The sequence below is a fragment of the Nyctereutes procyonoides genome, unplaced genomic scaffold (genome assembly GCF_905146905.1).
Source record: "Nyctereutes procyonoides isolate TBG_1078 unplaced genomic scaffold, NYPRO_anot_genome, whole genome shotgun sequence".
Lineage (NCBI taxonomy): Eukaryota > Metazoa > Chordata > Mammalia > Carnivora > Canidae > Nyctereutes > Nyctereutes procyonoides.
In genome coordinates, this window is record NW_026575051.1 from 11,621,655 (window position 1) to 11,638,954 (window position 17,300).

Genomic DNA, 17,300 nt, shown 5'->3' on the forward strand with positions numbered 1-17,300 from the left:
TGATGAATCACTGAATTCTACTCCAAAACCAATATTGCACTATACATGTTCACTAACTAGAATTTGAATAAAAATTTGGAAAATAATATTGCTGTTAAAAATAAAGGAAATGGACAGTAAGAGATTCAGCTAACTGATAAATACATGAAAGATCACTTCATCTTGTTAAGGACAAATTAAATGTCTCAAATGAATTGCAAATTGCAACAAAGCATTATTTCATGTCTCTCAAACTGACAAAGATTAATAAGTATCAGTGTGGTAAGGATGCATAAATTGGCACAACCTCTAAAGCCACTTGTCATTTATCAAAAACTTGAAATTGTATTCTCTTTGGTTCAAGGGAGGGGTTCTGTTTCTAGGAAGTCATCCTACAGAAACACTCATTATCAGTGTGTATAGGTACCTGTACAGAGAGGTTTACTTGGAGCATCATTTGTAATGGCAAAACAGTAAGCCATCTAATTGTTCATAATTAGGGATGATTATGGGACAATGCCATATCCTATTTGTTTCCTAGGGTGCTGGACAAATAGATCATGGGTCATTGACACAGTGAAATAATACACAGCAGTTGAAGTGAGTGAACTAGAACTATGTGGACAGACATGGGAAAATATCTGTAGTTAACTGTACAGTGGAAAAAAGCAAGTTGTAGAATAACAGGTGTGAAGGGTTGCATTGTGTCCCCAACAAGGTTATGTTCGAATCCTAAGCCCCAGGATCTGTGAGTGTGACCTCATTTGGAAATAGGAACTTTGCAGATGTAATCGAAGTCCTCAAGGTAAGTTCCGATGCCCTGTGATTGGATATTATCCTTACAAGAAGAGGCGCAGAGAGACACATGCAGAAAGGACAGATGGCCGCATGGAGGAGGCAGAGATTGGAGTGACACATCTCCAGGCCAAGGAAAGCCAAGGATTGCCGCAACACCAGAAGGGAGGGAGGCATGGGGTAGACTTTTCCTAGAGCCTCCAGAAGGAACTAATCCTTTTTTTTTTTTTTTTTAAGATTTTATTTATTTATTCATGAGAGAGAGAGAGAGGCAGAGACCTAGGCAATGAGAAGCAGGCTCCCTGTAGGGAGCCCGATGTGGGACGACTCCATCCCTGGACTCCAGGATCATGCCCTGGGCCAAAGGCAGGCACTCAACCGCTGAGCCACTCAGGCGTCCCAGAAGGAACCAATCTTGCCAACACCCTGAGTTTTCACCTCAGCCTTGAAAATTGGGAGAGAATATATGTCTGTTGTTTTAAGCCACCCAGTTGTGGTAACTTGTCACAGTAGCCCTAGGAAATGAACAGGGCAGATAAGGTGTTATCCCATCATCATGCCTTCTGTGGGTGGGCCTGCAGCTTGCTCCATCACGAAGTGATGCTTCAGCCCATCTTCTACTCTAACCACCTCATCAGAGGCAGGGACCCACAGTGTTGTGACTTTTTTTTTTGGTCAGGGGACAGCCTGACCAGGGTAGATCTGTATCTCACCTCCTTTGCCTCTTTTTCCTGAACTAGTGTCTGGTGGCCTCTTGCTCTGTCCCCTCCATCCCCATTGCCTCTTAAACTCTGAGTATCCCGAGTTACTTGGAGTTCTCTGACCACACTTTGTCTTTATCCTTCAGTCTTGTGTTTGCCAAGCCCCATTCCTTGTTAAAAGCTTGTTTTGATAAGCCCTCTCCCAGGATTCTTCTCTGCTCCCCTGTGCCACCCCCCCCCAACTTTGAGTTAGAAAGCTTGCCTTGTGCATCCGCCCACCATGGTGTGTGATAATGTGGTAAATCCTTGATGATGATAGGCTGTCCTCTCCAGCCAGCTGACCTGAAATTTGAATCCTGTATTTGCCACTTACTAGCGGTGTGACCTTGAGCAAGTTGTTTTACCTTCCCATGCCTCAGTTTCCTCATATGTACAGTGGGGAATCCAAGTATCTGCTTTACCGGGTGGTTGTAAGCATTAACAAGCTACTATGATTAAAATGCTTGGAACAGTGCCTGGCACAGAGTAAGCGGTCAGTAAGTGTTAGCTATTATTGTAATTATATGTTTACTTGTCTGACTCCCCCACTAAACTGAGATACTTAAAGGCAATAATTGTGTGTTTTTCTCTCTCATCACCAGTGTCTTGCAGAGTACTTGGCACATGGTAGGCTCTAGATAAATGTTTGTTGAATTAATAATGATAATTAACATAATTGCCTACGAGGATCCCATATTGGGCTTTGACCCTCTGCTTATTCCACATCATGCAGGGATAATGGAACTAAATATGGTTCAGTAAAACCACCACAGATCAGCTGGTGTTTCCTGAGCACCTCCAGCGGGCAGGGCACCTGCAGTGGAGGAGACGGGTGAGTGTGAGGCCAGCCCTTGTGCTCAGGGAGCTTAGAATCTAGTGGGGAAGACAGGTGGTAAGTACGGGAAATGTTCAACAACAATATGAGGTTTTAATAACCATTGGTGAGAGCAGTAGAAGACACAAGTATGTTCATAGTTCTTATTTCAGTTGGCAGTGCATTGTTAACCTAACTTCTTTGTTTTCTACATTCAGTCTACAAAGGTTCTTAAACTTTTTAATGAGGAAACTTAGGTCTAAAGTCTTTACCAGACTTGATTCTATTTTTCTTTTTCATGTGTACTTTCCTCAGTAGACACGTAATACCTGGTTGTCTCCCTGGAATTAGCAGCCATCAATAATCATTGGTAGATCCATTATTTCATTAAGGGTTGTAAAATGGTGATATATATTTATCATCTGGAGGCTCCTGTAAAGATAAATCTCCCCTTATTGACTGATTATCCTGAGGTATAGCTATTCAGAAAGGGAATATAGGGACGCCTGGGTGGCTCAGTGATTGAGTGTCTGCCTTTGGCTCAGGTCTTGATCCCAGGGTCCTGGGATCGAGTCCTGCATCAGGCTCCTGGCAGAAGCCAGCTTCTCCCTCTGCCTATGTCTCTGCCTCTCTCTCTATCTCTCTCATGAATAAATAAATAAAATCTTCAAAAAAAAAAGGGAGGGGGACTAGAAATATAAAGCTTGATGCTTAACCAGTTTTTAAAATAATGAGTTGGTTTTTTAGCATCCTTTAGGGGTGACCAATGGAAAGCATCAGACTTTTTATTTATTTTTCTTATTTTTAAGTAATCTCTACATCCAACATGGAGCTCAAACTTAAACCCTGAGATCAAGAGTCGCACATTCTACTGACTCACCCAGCCAGGTGCCCCGTTTGGGGCTTTTTAAAAATATCATTATTAAGTCATTATTAAGTCATGGATTTTAACATGGTGTAAGTTCCATGTTCTTACCCTTATGGTTGCTTAGTAACCTCCTTGGCCTGTGGGAGCCTCTTAAAGCTGGCCCTGAACCTCTTGACGTGACCTTCCTAGTCTTTGCTTGTTCCTTTGTATTTGATGTTCCAGGCTTGTCTTGTGCATTTCCTGCCCAAGACCTGGAATCAGGCACTTCTTCAGTGAAGAAGGGCATGAATTTCTTAAGATATTGGTCCAGTTTCCAAACCATTTTGCAGGAGGGAATTATTATAATTTATATGCCCATCAACAAAGCACGAAGACCATTTTCTCCATAGACTCACCAGCATTGAGTGCTAGTTAAAAAATCTTTGTGTCCATTTACTAGGTAGAATAACTCATTTTTATTTGCATTTCTTAGATTCCTAGTGCATTGGAATGTTTTCTTTCTTTCTTTTTTTATTTTTTAAGATTTTATTTATTTATTTGAGAGACTGCACAAGCGAGGTGGGGGGTGGTGAGCAGGAGAGGGAGAAGCAGGGAGCCAGAGGATGCAGGGCTCAATAACCTGAGCTGAAGTAGACCCTTAACCGACTGAGCCATCCAGGTGCTCCTGGAATGTTTTCTTACATTAATATTTGCTTTGAGAACTCCTCATGTTTGGACCATGTTACTGTTAGAATTTTAGTAGTTATTATTAATTTGTAACTCTATATATCAAGACCAGCAGCCCCTCTTCTGTCAATTGCTGGAAATAATTTTCCTAATTTATTGCTTGCCATTGAGAGTTGTTTACAACTTCTATTTCATGTAGTAAAGTATTTTCCTTTATAAAGCATAGAATTTTCCAGGCCTCTTTTATTAGGGACTTATGGGATCAGAAAGCTGAAGCCTAATAGTTATCATCAGGTATCTGGCACACAAACTAATGTGTGCTCTCCTCACCTGACTGCAGTTGTGTTCTTTGAGGCCAGACACCTGCCTTCTACCAAGATGGTCTGGATCGTTTCTCACCCTGACAGGCTTGCTCTGATTCTTGCTCATATTTTTTTAAGATTTTGTTTATTTGAGAGGGAGGGGATTATGAGTGGGGGGGTGGAGGGGCAGCTGAGCAGGGAGCCTGATGTGGGATTCGATCCCAGGATCCTGAGATCCTGACCTGAGACAAAGGCCAACATTTAACCATCTGAGCCACACAGGTGCCCCTGATTCTTGTTCATATTGGAGATGCCTCTGATTTGAGTAGCTTTGGGAGGAAGAGTGAAGGAAACTTTGGCCACTGCCAATCTGCACATTGCCTGCAAGCCCCCAGGGCAGTGGGCCACAGAATACAAAGCTTCCAGCAATTGGCAGCTCTACAGTGAGGAGTCACCTACACAGGGCAACACTCCTTGAACTGCAGAGCCCCACAGGTTTGTCTCCTGTGATGAGGTGGCTCTAAAGCTCTCTTAGGTAGCAGAACTTAAGGTCTGTTCGGAGAGAACCGCTACTCTCAGGTGGCAGAGATTGGGTGAGTGACAAATCACACAGGGCACTTTGCAGCTCCAAATGGTCTGGATGAGGGGATCCCTGGGTGGCGCAGAGGTTTAGCGCCTGCCTTTGGGCAAGGGCGCGATCCTGGAGACCCGGGATCGAATCCCACGTCAGGCTCCCGGTGCATGGAGCCTGCTTCTCCCTCTGCCTATGTCTCTGCCGCCCCACCCCGTGTGTGTGTGTGTGTGTGTGTGTGTGTGACTATCATTAAAACAACAACAACAACAAGTGGTCTGGATGAGAGGGATGCCAGCAAAGGCCTATGCCAGGTGAGGGCTATTTGTGATGGCATGTAGTTCCTAAAATATAAAAAAAATTCTTGAACATAATAATGACAATAAGACTGCGAAGGGCCCAAGCTCACAAAAGTCCTTAATTAATGCATGCCAGGCACTGTTCCCAGCATGCTACATTTATTAACATGTGAATTTACTTTGCACAAGCCTGTGAGGTAGGTAACGTTATTAGCACCATTGTATACAAAAGTGGAGGCACCGCAAGGGTGGACAGCTTGCCCAAAGACATACACTTGGTAAATGGGAGTGTAGAAATTGAGTGCAGGCAGCCTGACTCCAGACTCTGGGCTCTTGCCCCATCTCTATCCTTCCTGTACTTCTGAGGCCAGGGAGGGCCTTAAACTCCTGAAGCTCTTCAGCCTTCTTGGAGAGCATTGCATCCTTGTAAAGAGCAGCCAGCTGATTTTACAGATAGGGAAATGAAGGCCTACAGAACAGAACGACTTGCTTAGAGCCAGGTCTAGGATGCAGGGCTTTGTCCATTTGGTAGCTGACACTCATTTGGCACCAAAGTCAAACTCTTGGAACTTCTAGGAACAGGATTACCCTTAGATACAAGCAAAGGAATTGCCTTTTCCCAGTGAGGGGGGTCCAAAACGTAGGAGTTTTACTCAAGACTTTTCTGGGCATCCCTCTGACCTGGCAGGGAGCTCTTGAGGGCTGTGTGGGGGCCTGCTCTTGAGATACGGCCTGAACCCAGGCATGGCCCTTTGTGGAAGTCGAAGGCTTTGCCCTTGTGTGAGGAGCAGCGGACTAAGTTCCAGAAGCACAGGACTGCTGGGTCAGGGGTTCTGGAAGGTAGAGTGGAAATTGCCCCACTGTCTTCTTGCTCCTGGCCTAATGGCTCAGACCATTTTTAGATGTCAGGAAGTATAACAATATGGTACATTTATCTTGGTGAATAATGGATGAACCCCGGGAAGGTAGTGTACTTTTCCTGGTGAATTATTTACCAGAAGCCTCTAATTTGAGGGCTCTCCATTATAAATGGCCTGAATCTGGTATACAGAGAGCCCCTCCCGCCCCCCGCTTCCCCAGGTCTCCCGAGTACAGGCGAGCTATAACCTTTCGTGTCTAGTGAGTGATACACTGAGTAAACCCTGTGGCTCAAGCCAGGGACTGAGTTTGGAGTCTTTAAGGCTGCTGGGAGGGCTGGGAAAGACCTCCCTACTAGAGACACAGGAAGAGACCCACTAGGGGAGGCTGGGGGACATGTGGGGCTGAGCCCTGCTCTAGGTGGGAGGTGGGAGGGGGCCTGTGTATGCCAACGTGTGTATATACTCGTGTGCTCTAGGTCTTTGTTTTTCTTGCCCCTTTCTCTGGGTCTCTGTGACTGTTACTCTGCCCGTATGTCTCTGCCCTTGTCTCTCTACCTGTTCACCTCTCGCCTTCTCCTCTTTCAGGGCCTGGGTCTCTCTCTACTCTCTGCTCATGCCTCTTCTTCTCTAAGACGGCCCACCTCCCTCTGCCTCTCTGTGAGTTGTTAGTCTCCAGTCTCCGTCTGTCTGTCTCTGTCAATCTCCCTCCAGCCCTCTTCACCTCATTTCCCTGTCTCTATTCATCAGGGTCTACTTGCTTCCCCTCTTCCCTCTCTCCCTCCCTCCCTCCTGTCTCCCGCCCTTCCTCTTTTAACCCCACTCCCCCCTCTCTCCCTCCATACTTTGGAGGTTTGTAAGCACCTCCTGGAATGGAGGGACAGCCAGTTCCAGACTTAAGTGAAGCCAGATCTTGGTGCCTTCCAGACCCTGACTCAAAGATCGACAGAGTAGGCATGAAATAAACTTGAGGTCTGTCATTTTTTTTGGCTATTTTCAACTCAGTTATTGCATCAGCCACTCTTAGGGGCCTTTTTTTTTTTCCTTCAGCTATTTGTGTGTGCTTTATGTTTTATGATGTTTGCTCCCCAAAGCCGGTTATCCCTAAGCTTGAAGCATCTGGTGATGAGTTGCAAGTTTTTGCTGCTTTTAAAAATAACTTAAAAGGAATTGTTTCCATTATTCATCAGTTTGTATTTTTTTTCATCTGTTGTTATTGATTTGGGGGTTGAAATATTCATTTTGCCATCTTTAGCCAGAATGCTTTCTCTAAATAGCTGATAAAAAAAAGAAAACTAACAACTCTCTTTTGATTATTTTCTTTAAAAAATAAAATCACCACCAGTGATTTGCAGTAAGAGATTAAATAAAAGAATAAAATTGTACTGTTAGAAAGTTTATATTTAAAGTGGGAAAATGAGGTTTCTAAGGAGTCTAAGAAGTATCTGTGGTTTGATTCTAACTCAGCAGCTGGCTTGCCTTCCACTTGCCTCTCTGTCCATGGTTCCCCCTTACCTTGTGACACCAGGCCAGACCCTGTCACATATGAGTAATATTTGAGCAATAGGTCCATGGCTTGCAGGATTTGGGCCCAACTACAAGATAGCCTTCCCCTTCAACATTTTTTTCCAGCCAGGCGTGGTAGCAGAGGTGGCTGAGGGGAGAGCTTTTGATGGCAGGAGCAGATCTGTCTTCACAAGGAGGCAGTGGGTCTCATGGACAGTCTTACCCCCACACCTAGAGTCCAGGAGGGCAGCCTTGTCTATTCAAGCCGGTGGTTCTTTCAAGCCTCCTTCCTCAGTCTGGATCCTTTGTGTCCCAGGTTGAGGCCTAAAGCCTGCAGCATCCCTTTCTAAGACTCCTCCCTCCCTAGAGAGAAGGGTTGGTTTCCAGAAACAGCTGTTGGTGGACAGGTGGAGAAGGAAAGGAAAGAAAAGAAGGCTGGGGGAGGGGCGCTTGGCGGATGGCATCTGCTTCTGACTCCTGGGCCCTGCCTTGTGCCCAGGCCTCGAGGGAACAGCCAAGCTGCAGTGTGTGGTGTCCAGCGGGGTCTCCTGCAGGCTGCCCAGGGGCACATTCGTTTCCTGCACATGTGTTAGGCATCGCCGCATGTCACCGGCTGTGTGGCAAATGCAACCCGCTGCCGCAGGCCCTGAGTGGCTCGTGCTTTCCACATCACACATAGCAAAGCGATTTCCTCACATTCCCCACTCTTGTCTGCTGCGGGAAGTGGTTTGCAGAGAGCTTCTAAATATAAAAGGCTGAGACCAACTCTTTTTTTCTTAGCCCTTTGAAAGCAGCCTCTTCAGTGACTTTCTGGGTTTCTGGGGAGAATAAAGGGAGGCAGGAGAAGCAGGGGTATGTGTGTATCCCACCAGGCTCCGAGGACACCCAGCAGACAGAGCGGGACCAGATGTACAGTGGTAGAGGCCAGGGAGCTGGGGGCACACAGGCAAGAGGGTTCGGGCTTCAAGACTAATCTTCAAACTGTGGACAGCTATGTTCATCCACTTACTTGCTTAAAAAAAAAAAATTCCCCTGCTTCTTCCCTCCCCAGACCTAACAGTCTGTTCATCTGTTGGGAGAACAGCAGGAGGTGGGAGATGGCCATGGGGAAGGATCTTCAAAACATGGAGCTAAATGGGAAAAAAAGTCAGAAGCAAAGTGAGAGATAATGCAAGACCACTTACAGAAGTTAAAAGGACCCGCCCTTGAAACTGTAATCACGTTTTACCAGAGCACGCACGCAGAGAAAAGGATTTACATTACACACGCTAGAAGGGTTGGGGGAGGGTGTGGATCAAAGGGAATAAGTGAAAGAAGAGAAGCAGCCAGCATGGCATCATCGTGGCAAGAATGCAGGCGGACACAGGAGCAGGGGTAGTTCTGATCCTGCCATCTACTGGGATAGCCTTGACTCCCAATTTCCTCATCAGTAAAATGAGACTGACCCCTGTCGAGGATTCTTTAGGTCAGAAATAATGTGCCTGTGCACGGGGCCCACAAGAAGCAGGCAGGCAGAGGAGCTAAGGCAGTGCCGTCTAATGGAGCTTTTTGTGGGGACAGAATAGTTTTTACATTTGCACTGTTTGGTATGGTGGCCTCTAGCTAGGTGTAGCTCCTGAGCACTTGAAATGTGCCCATCGCTATAGAGGAAATTCATTTTAATTAAGTTACATTTCAGTGGCTCCATGTGGCTAGTGGCTACCATATTGGACAGAGCTGGTCTAAGGGATATTTCAAGTTTTAGTTGGGGAGGATTTTCTTTCTTTTTTTTTAAAAATACATATTTTATGTATTTGAGAGAGAGAGAGAGAGCATAAGCAGGGGGAGAGGGAGAAACAGATCCCCTAAGGACAGGGAGCCCGCTGTGGAACAACATGGGGCTCAGTCCCAGGACCCTGAGATCATGACCTGAGCTGAAGGCAGATGCTTAACCAACGAGCCACCCAGGTGCCTCCAGATGAAGTGGAGGCCGCTCCATCTAAAGGGCAGGAAATCATCTCCTCCCTTCCATAGGGAATTTGGGGTTAACTGCTGTGGCCACTCTGGCTAGGTCTGAGATCTGTGCTCACTGCCTTATCAGCCTCCCAGGGAGGAGGCAGAGACACGTAAAAAGGGCTCAGAAAGCAGAATCTCACAGAGTTTTCTGAGCCTGTCTTGAAAAGTAATAAACTGAGGCCAGGTCGCACAGGTTGTAAGGTCCTGCTCCCCAGGCTGTCATGGAGTTTGTGCCCTGCCTCTGGAGGAAGGACCACAGGATGCTCAGCAGGCTCACCTGGTGCCGTTCTCTTATTGTCTCACTGTGGTCCCCCCAGAGGCTAGGCTCCCTGACCCCTCTGGAGCTGTGAGTGCACTAACTGAACTCCTGAGGTCTTCCTAGGACTGAGCCCTGGCTCTTTTCCCAGTGCCCTGGCCCAGCACCTGTGTCGCCTTGCCTGTAATGTATATTATTTCCACAGGCCTGGATCACTTTATCCAAGGACATTTTAATCTGGGGTCCATGGTTCCCTAGCATGTCTGGTTTTTTTTTTTATTATTAAGATTTTATTTATTTATTTGACAGAGAACTAGCACAAGTAGGGTGAGCTGCAACAGGAGAGGGAGAAGAAGTTTCCCCACTGAGCAGGGAGCCTGACAGGGGCTTGATCCCGGGACCTTGGGACCATGACCTGAGCCAAAAGCAGACGCCCATCTGACTGAGCCACCCAGGTGTGCTCTGCTTCTGGGCTTTTTTACTTCCCTGAAAAATATGCAGACTTTTGTGTGTCTATAGCTAATGTCTATTTCATTTGAATATCATTGACTATCCTAGGAATCTGAAAAAGAATCACTAAAATTGGTTCCAGGAGAGGAAACTGAGACCCAGAGAAGAAAAGTAAGTTGGCCAAGATTGAATAAAGGTAGACATAGGACAAGATTGTAGGTCAGATAGAGTCTTCAGTGATGTCATTCCCCCATAAATGCTCATGGGGTATTTACAGTGCCCAGGCACTCTGAGGGACACGGCTCTATCCTATTGGGCATGAATGTCTGCCCTCTCCTCAAGGTTACAGTCTTACATATTTTTTTAAAGATTTATTTATTTATTTATGAGAGAGAGAGGGAGAGAGAAGAGAGAGGGAGAGGGAGAGAGAGAGAGAGAGTGGCAGAGACACAGGAGGAGGGAGAAGCAGGCTCCATGTCAGGAGCCCGACGTGGGACTCAATCCCGGAACTCCAGGATTGCGCCCTGCGCCAAAGGCAGGCACCAAACCCCTGAGCCACCCGGGGATCCCCGTCTTACTTATTTTTAAAAAGATCTTATTTATTATTTGACACAGAGAGAGCACAAGCCCCAACTCTGACCTCCCTGCAATATTCTCTGATGTCCTTTCCTATACCCTGGGGTATTTCTTTTCTTTTTAATTTTTATTTATTTATTTGTTTATTTGTTTTTATTTATTTGAGAGAGAGAGAAAGAACAAGCAGGGGGAGCGGCAGGCAGAGGCAGCAGAGGGAGAAGCAGACACCCTGTTGAGCAGGGAGCCCAGTCCTCTATCCTAGGACCCTAGGACCATGACCTGAAAACTCTAGGCAGATGCTTAACTGACTGAGCCACCCAAACATCCCCTCAAACTTACAGTCTAGCACAGGGGTGCAGCTCACAGCCACAGCACAGAAGGGAATATCAGGAGTGTCACAGGCAGTGAGCTATCGATGCAGGTGTGTGACCAAGGCAGAGAGGTGATCCTCTGGAGAGGCAGGATGTAAGCTGAGCCCTTGGAATGGGAACAACTTGTCAGAAAGTGGTGCTGGGTCCCTGTTTGCAACCCACAGCTACCTCTGACCTGTACACCTGCCATTTACAGTATCTCTCTTAATCCTTCCAGGCCCTACCCTGCCCTTACCCAATTTGGGCTTTGGGGGCTGGTGGCTGGGATTGGGGATGGTACTCTGGGGAGCGGGCCCTTTGTTCCTGTAGCTGCCTTTTGAGCTCTTTGCAGCTAATCCAGTGTTAGGTTTTGGGGACTGTCCCCTTACATCCCCTCTTTTCTTTAATTTTATAGAAAATAAATCTTCCTGGGAAGGAGTAGCAATTGGTTTGGGTCACTCTGCTTGTTAGAGGTTGTATAGAGATTAGAACCCAGGTCTCCTCCCATCATGTTCCTTTGGCCTGATCATACTACCTCACATGGTTGGGTGTTTAATTCATTGCTGCTTCCTTGAAGACAGCCATTTAAGTGTCCCAGTTGTGGCCCTCCCAGCCCCAACAGAAGTCAGGTTGGTTCCAGGGACCAATGGTGTGGCCATTGGCTGGGGAGCGTTTTAAACCTCTTTGCTGGAGTATTTGTCCCTCTGGCTCAGATGCCACGTGGTGCTGGACACAGGGACCTGCTGTTGCTGTGAGAGGTTGATATTCCCCCTCCAGGGCCTCCCAGGAGCAGGCAGGACAGGTTTGAGTTGTGGTTTTCATCTAAGGTAGATGAGTTGGCCTGCTAGGTTGTTTCTGCCCTAATCTCTGGTGATTTTGTTCTCTTCCTCTAATCCGGATGTGGGAACCTCTCCAGACGTTTATGGTTAAATCCCAGGACAGGAAAGTTCAGCTGGATCCCTTGGCTCTGCTATCTCCTACGCTGCTCAGAACAAGGACTATGATGGCTTACAGAGGGCTGTGGGGCTCCTGTCCGTGCACCTGGGGCCTTTTGTAGACAGAAGGGGGTAGAAACTTCATGCTCTGCATCTGGGTCTCAGAGTTTGCTGTGGTCCGTTTCAAGTAATTCTCTGAATCCTTATGTTCTGGACTTATCAGAGAGTCTGAGTTCCTGGTGCTAAAACCACACACAATATCTTGGTGGTATACTGGTGGTAGAGAGGGACATTCCAGATCCCCAGATTCACAAACACTACTGAAGCATTTGTGTTTCTGCTGACCTCGGTGAACAGGTGAAGGGTGGGGTAACTGCACTTGCTTTTAATCCATTTGGCTTATTCCTGCAGCAGTTTACATTTGTTCCTCAAAAAAATTACGAATGTATGTGAGCCATGGACTTTTGGAATGGTTCAAGGGCAGGAGAAAGTATGCCAGTCAAATCCTGGAAGACCAAGGGGTCTGCAGTACAGTGTGTTTACCCATTGGGGAGGATGTGTGATGCAGGGACCCTGGTACCCTTGGGGCCTCTTACTTGGTGCCCTTAGAGCTTTTGGACAGAGGGGACTTGTGAGGAGGGCTGTTCTCATGTGGGTGAGGGGGCCTGGGGCTGCTGTGTTTTGTGGAGCATTTGTGCCTCTTGGGTTGAGGACTGCCTCTCCTGACTTGGGCCCTGACCCTGTGGCCCAGAAGGGGCACAGGGTGTCGGCAAACCTCTTCCTCGAGAGTTTCTGTGCCTTGACAGGAGCCACCTCAGCCTGGGCTCTGGGGGCCACCTGGGAGTCAGGTGTCCCCCCGCAGGCACCCAGACTCTGGAGCCAGAGACTGAGTCTTAGGTGTGGAGGAGGCGGCCACTTCTGTGTGGCTGGCAGGCCTTGGGGGTGATCACCCATATGGTCACACACTGTTGTGCAAAATGCCCATGCCGGGGGCCAGCCAGTGTCTTGGTATCTCAGCTTGGTCTTGAGGCGTGTGTCTGAAAGATGGCGTTTTCTTTATTTGGTAAAAGGGAGAGAACATAGAATCAACCCATCAGGTTTGGCAGGTTCTGGGGCCTGTACAGGTCCTGGAGTGTTTTTCCTTGAGCAGCAGGAGGACCAGCCTGAGATGGGTAGTTAAGTGGCCCAGATGGATGCTTGGACCAAAGTAGCTGAAATTACTTCAGAGCAGAAAAACTTCCTGCTGCTCTCTGCTCTCCATAAAATCATGTTTACACATATGTGTGTGCACACATGCACACGTAGACACACATGGGTCTCCTGGGCCTGGAGCCCAGAGAGCAGCAAGGAGGGCGGGCAGCAGACCAGACGCTTGCTGGGGGGGTGGGGAGTGGAGTTGGTCTGCTGCCCACACAGCCTTTCTCAGGGGGCTGGGGCCAAGGCATAGGCAGTGTCTGCATAGAGATGGCTGTTGGGGAGCTGAGGAAATGGCTTGGAAAGTGTCCTTATGGGTGTTTGCAGCTCCAGATTTGTTGGGGTTGGCACCTGGCGTGGGCAGACGGCTTCATGAGCCTTCTGCGCCCAGGGGAGCAGCCCTTGTACCCTGTACTTGCTGTGTGCTGCACTGTGGGCTTTGTATATGCAAACCCACCTGGCCTCACACGGCCTCAGTGGTAGGGCAGGGTCCCCATTTCACAGCGTGGAAAAGGGTACAGAGAGGCCAGGCTAAGTCTGGCATTTCTGCCAGGGGCTCCTGGATCTGCCCCTGAGCCTTCTGCCCATTTTCCCCTCCAAGCAACACAATAGACGGAGTTCTCCCACAGGCCGTGCACCCTGGGCACGCCTCTGGTTGCCCTCTCAGCAAATGTGGGTGCCACGGCCCTGGGCCAGCCTTCCAATGGCAGCTCAGAGCAGGGGCTGGGTGCATGGAGGAGGCCTGGTGGCTGTTCTCTCTGCCTTTTATAACATCTAAAGTGGGCCTCAGCCAAGCACTAACCAGGACCTGCTGTGAGCTGACGTCAGGACAGAGGGCCCCGCAGGGCCAGCTTTGATGTTTCCCAGGCCCTGTCGTGGGGGCGCAGGAGGCTCTGAGTGGCAGTCTGGGAATGCAGCATCTCTCACCACAGCTACAGAGCAGCCCTCAATCCAGGAGGGGATGCCGGAGGCTGAGCTGGGGTCCCTCTGAGTCATGCCATCTCTTCTTCCAGCTCAGGTTTCTGTGGGCAGTGGTCTGTGGTTCCTGCAAGCCTGTGGCCCCTTCCCTCCATCCCACCCCCACCTGATTATTCCCCTCAGACTTATCTATTGCGGAGGCTCCTCCCCATCCAGGGTCTGGGAGTGGTCCTGGGCCTCTGGAGGGGGAGCTTCCTAACTCTTAAAATGAAAGTCCTTGAGCAGGACGGGTGACAGTGAAAGAAGGAACAGTAGCTACCGTTCACTGGGTTAGTTCTGTCCGAGTCTCTTCACCTGAGTTTCTGCCTTTGTGACTCATGACCGCCTACGAGAGAGGCAGAGGGAGCCAATGTAGAGATTGTCCATCTTCCTTGCCCAAGGTCAACACCAAGCATGAGGGGCAGGAGTTGAGGCCGACCTGTCTGATTTCACACCCTTAACTAAGGTTCCTCAGCATGAGCGAGACTCCTGTCTCCCTGGGTCTGGAGAAGCTGAGCGGGTGAAGTGAGGCAGTTCACCTACACTTTGACGGCAGTGGTCTCTCTTTGGCCTTTTTTTTTTTTTTTTTTAATTTTTATTTATTTATGATAGTCACACAGAGAGAGAGAGAGGCAGAGACACAGGCAGAGGGAGAAGCAGGCTCCATGCACCGGAAGCCCGATGTGGGATTCGATCCCGGGTCTCCAGGATCGCGCCCTGGGCCAAAGGCAGGCGCCAAACCGCTGCGCCACCCGGGGATCCCACTCTTTGGCCTTTAAGGAGCATCCTGAAATTCTGGATTGAGGGTCCCAAGAATTTGGTGAGTCACCTTTGTAGAGGCCCCCTGGCACATCAGCCTGAGTCTGCCCATCTGTGTCATGCGAGGCAGTCGGGAAATGTTCCAGACGCCTCCACATTCACCAGTTCTTGCCCCACACTTCCTTTAAGGTTACCTCAGTCAGCCAGTTAGCTGAGCGGCTTTGTGTGTCTGGCACTGTCTGCAAGAGGGCTGTCTGCCTCTTCACCTGGCTGTGGGGACTGAGCCCCATTGTGGAATCAGCCATTTCCAGGTTAGTTGAGTTTGTGGACAGAGCTAGGAAGAGCGTGGGGCTAGGAATTGGCTTCCTTGGGTCATGGTCAAAGTAGCTGTTTGATTTTGGGCAAATCCTTACATTTCCCTGGACCTGAGCTTACCTCTCTTTTCTACAAAGGGGTTGTGCTGAGTTGCCTGGTGAGGGCAAGGCCACATTCCTGTGTGGTGATTGAAAGTGAGTGGGGGTGTTTAGAATGTCAGGGTGACTGAGGATGTGCTTTTAGCAGGGCCCAGAGGACAGATTTGTTAACTTGCAGAGTGGGTGGGATGGACCAGCATCGAAGGCAATTGTCCCACCTTGAGAGTTGGGAGTGCCCCATTAAGAAGTAGTGGAGGTGGCTCTGGGCCCTTTCCAGCTCCATGGCTGTCTTGTGGGGTGGCACCTTTGAGAAGGTTGGGAGATGGACCAACACCAGGGCAGCCCCTCATCTGGACCTCACTCTGAGAGATTCTAGACTTATCTTGATGCTGACTTTAGGAGGAGCCTAGCTCTTACACCCTAAAGAACCAAACTACCATCTGGGGCTTGGAACAGCACTCTTTGAGCCACTATTGGCCTCCATCGGTTTGGGAAGGGAATAGTAGGACCCCCCCCCCCTTAGCCTCTTGCCTACAGGGCCACTTTGGTCAGAGGCAGAGCTGACTTCATGTAGGTGCCCCAGGAAGCCTGTTTCTTCTTCCTGGAGGAGCTGCATGTCGTCTTCTGTGTCGTAACCACCCCTGGCAAGTGGGCTGGTGTTCTAGGCTCTGCAGCTCGGGGCCTCTGCAGGGCGCCCACATGGGCCAGGAACAAAGCCCGGTGTGTTAACTCCTGTTGTCACCATGCCACCTGCCCAGCCCTGCCCTCCGCCTCCTCAACCCATCTGCTGCTCAGGACAGGTTTCTCCCTCTCCCTCTGCTCCTACTGGCTATGGTTCCACCTTTGCTTGCCGGGTTCCCCTTCTCTGTGGGTGCTCTCCAGCCTCAGCTAGGGCTGAACTGTTGGGGTGCAGGAGGGGGAATGGATTCAGGTGAAAACCTGGAACCACTGGGCTCCTCTCTCAGCACAGACAAGCCAGCCATGGCCAGACACATTGTTAGGGATAGAGGGTAGGATGTGAGGGTGGCTCTGACATGTCTTTGGCCATAGCCCCAGATCTAGAGAATATTGGCTTCTCCTGTGGTGGAGTGGGTTGTCCCAAAGAAGTCCCTGGGGGATGCTGGGCTGCGGAACATCTGTGGGTAGAATTCAAAGCCACCTCCGATGCCGGACCCTCAGTGGGGCTGTGAGTGTGAGTAATCCTTCCGAGATGCTCTATGGATCATGACTTAACTCTGCTCAACATCCTGGATTCTGAAGATTGATGGGGAGGGCTGCCTGCTAATGTCCTCTGTTCCTCAGTCCAGCCTCAGGACCCGCAGGTCTGAGGCTTCTTATACAGAGACTGTCAGGTGTCCCTCCCCCCTCCCCCCAAACCTTGGAACTCCCGCTCTTTTCTGTGCTCTAGAGGCACTGGCTGCCTGCACTGTTCACTGGGCTTGAGCCTCTCCGTGTTCTGTACAACCGCCCTGTGCCCCCTACTGACAGGTATGTGCTGCGTCTTTGTATCCTGCAGAGCACCCAGCACAGTTGAAGAGTTTCTCAATGGACACTTGGCAATTGTGGTCTCCCAGTCCTTCTCTCCTGCACTTGGACACCTCTCCTGTGCAGAGCCCCTTTCCTCCTCCAGTGCACAGGGTGACGGGTGACCTGTGTTAGGACAGTGGCTCTAGCTCCTCCTGACTGTGACTCTCCCGTGGTCCTATGTGCAGGTGCCCAGGCGGCCATTGTCTTCATCAAGGAGCCATCCTCCCAGGATGCATTGCAGGGACGCCGGGCGCTGCTCCGCTGTGAGGTCGAGGCTCCAGGCCCTGTGCATGTGCACTGGCTGCTGAACGGGTCCCCTGTCCAGGACACCGAGAGGCGTTTCACCCAGGGCAGCAGCCTGAGCTTCGCGGCCGTCGATCGGCTGCAGGACTCTGGAGCCTTCCAGTGCGTGGCCCGGGACGACAGCACTGGAGAGGAGGCCCGCAGTGCCAACGCCTCCTTCAACATCAAATGTGAGAGGTGGTGGGGGT

General features: G+C 49.4%; 1 protein-coding gene across 1 annotated transcript in view; it reads left to right on the top strand.

Moving 5' to 3' along the window:
* The window catches only part of PTK7 (protein tyrosine kinase 7 (inactive)), a 64,153-nt gene that overhangs the window by 24,636 nt on the left and 22,217 nt on the right, over positions 1-17,300 (top strand). The window contains exon 2 of the mRNA XM_055329789.1: positions 16,995-17,282. Coding sequence (XP_055185764.1) covers positions 16,995-17,282 — 288 coding nt within the window. The remainder of the gene's footprint in view (positions 1-16,994; positions 17,283-17,300) is intronic.